Source organism: Bison bison, unplaced genomic scaffold (genome assembly GCF_000754665.1).
Source record: "Bison bison bison isolate TAMUID 2011002044 unplaced genomic scaffold, Bison_UMD1.0 scf7180017863645, whole genome shotgun sequence".
NCBI classification, from domain to species: Eukaryota; Metazoa; Chordata; class Mammalia; order Artiodactyla; family Bovidae; genus Bison; species Bison bison.
Genome location: NW_011494217.1, coordinates 3453 through 5001, shown reverse-complemented (window position 1 = coordinate 5001; position 1549 = coordinate 3453). Strand labels below are relative to the sequence as shown.

The window sequence follows — 1549 nt, the reverse complement described above, 5'->3', positions numbered from 1 at the left end:
GAGCAGAGGGGAGAAAATAATATAGAAGAAGGAGAGAAGCGTCAGGAAGAAAGCTCCCATAGATACGCTGCCTGTGACAACAAAAAGCAGCCACTGGTTGAGCAGCGTGTTACTGCAGGCCAGCTCCAAGAGGGGCTTGACATCACAGAAGAAGTGATTGAGCTCTTGAGAGCGGCAAAAGTTCAGGCGTGCAGTCATGACAGAATGTACCAGAGCGTTAAAGATGCTGGTGATCCAGGCCACGGCTGCCAAGAGAATACATACCTTGGGGCTCATGATGACAGGGTAACGAAGTGGGTTGCAGATGGCAGCGAAGCGATCAAAAGCCATGACAGCCAGTAAGACGGCCTCTGTGCTTCCCAGAAAGTGGAAGAAGTATAGCTGAGTGATACAGCCCAGGAAAGATATGGTCCTGTGAGCGGAGAGGAGGTTTATAAGGACTTTGGGCAATGTCACTGAAGAGTAGCAGATATCCAGACAAGAAAGGTTTCCCAGGAAAAAATACATGGCGGAATGCAGTTTGGGTTCCAAAATAGTAATCACTAATATAGCTCCATTTCCAACCAAGTTTATCAAGTAAATGATTAAGAAAATCACAAAGAAGAAAGGCTGCAGCTGCTGAACACTGGTCAGGCCAAGTAACAGAAACTCATTTACTGTAGTGACATTCTCCATTGCTTTGGGAAGCAAATGTAATGATGACAATGAATTAGTTTTTTTTGAATTTTACACTGTGGGAATTAAGTGAAGCAAGTTTACTTATTTGGAAAAGCCTAAGGGTGAGCTCCAGTGTGGAGGATATTTAAAAGTGGTAAGTAAACATCTTTACCACTGCTGAATATGAGTCAAACATCTTTTTACTGCTTCAGAATTTATCATGTACTAATAAAAACAGCTTATGATGAGTAAGTCAGATATAGATAAAAGACACTTTTTTAAAACATAAAATGTAAAGCATGACTATATCTTATTTACAATATTAGAATTAGAGGTTAGATAAAAAAAATTAGAGGTTAGAAAATTTTAAAACATACAAAGGAAATAATTGTTCAGCTTATGATTCTCGGTTCTGGCAGTAAAAGTGATGTAGCCTACTGAGGATTTCTTCTTTTCTCCTAAGATATTTTAAAGCCTCAGGAAATTAATGTATCCTTCCTACATGCCTAAACTTTCAGCAAAACTAAGAAACATAAAATCCAGAATCTTCAAATATTGTGTTTAAGCAGAGGGAATAAACACAGCATCAGTTCAGTTCAGTCTCTCAGTCATGTCCGACTCTGCGACCCCATGAATCCCATCACGCCAGCATAGTTAGCCTCAGTAGCCACAAAACTGCAGCACAGTGGTGGGTTTGTGTGTGTAGATGAGAAAAACTTGAAAGAGTAAAAAGTGTTAACAGGAAGAGAATTTTGAAAACATCCCCAATTTTTCAGGCCCAGGAAAAAGTGCCCTACATTTAGTGGGAATTTCTACGAGAGGAGGAGAATTAGAATAAGGTAAAGCATAAGCATTGAAAGAGAGGAAAAATATATACTAAATGCTTTGGCAT

The 1549-nt window shown here is 39.6% G+C and overlaps 1 protein-coding gene across 1 annotated transcript in view; it reads right to left on the bottom strand.

Annotated features, from left to right (window-relative positions):
• LOC104983897 (olfactory receptor 12D3-like) overlaps window positions 1-675 on the bottom strand; it is a 6770-nt gene extending 6095 nt beyond the window's left edge. The window contains exon 1 of the mRNA XM_010833420.1: window positions 5-675. Within this exon, the coding sequence (XP_010831722.1) occupies window positions 5-675 (671 nt within the window). The remainder of the gene's footprint in view (window positions 1-4) is intronic.
• Window positions 676-1549: the final 874 nt, after the last annotated feature.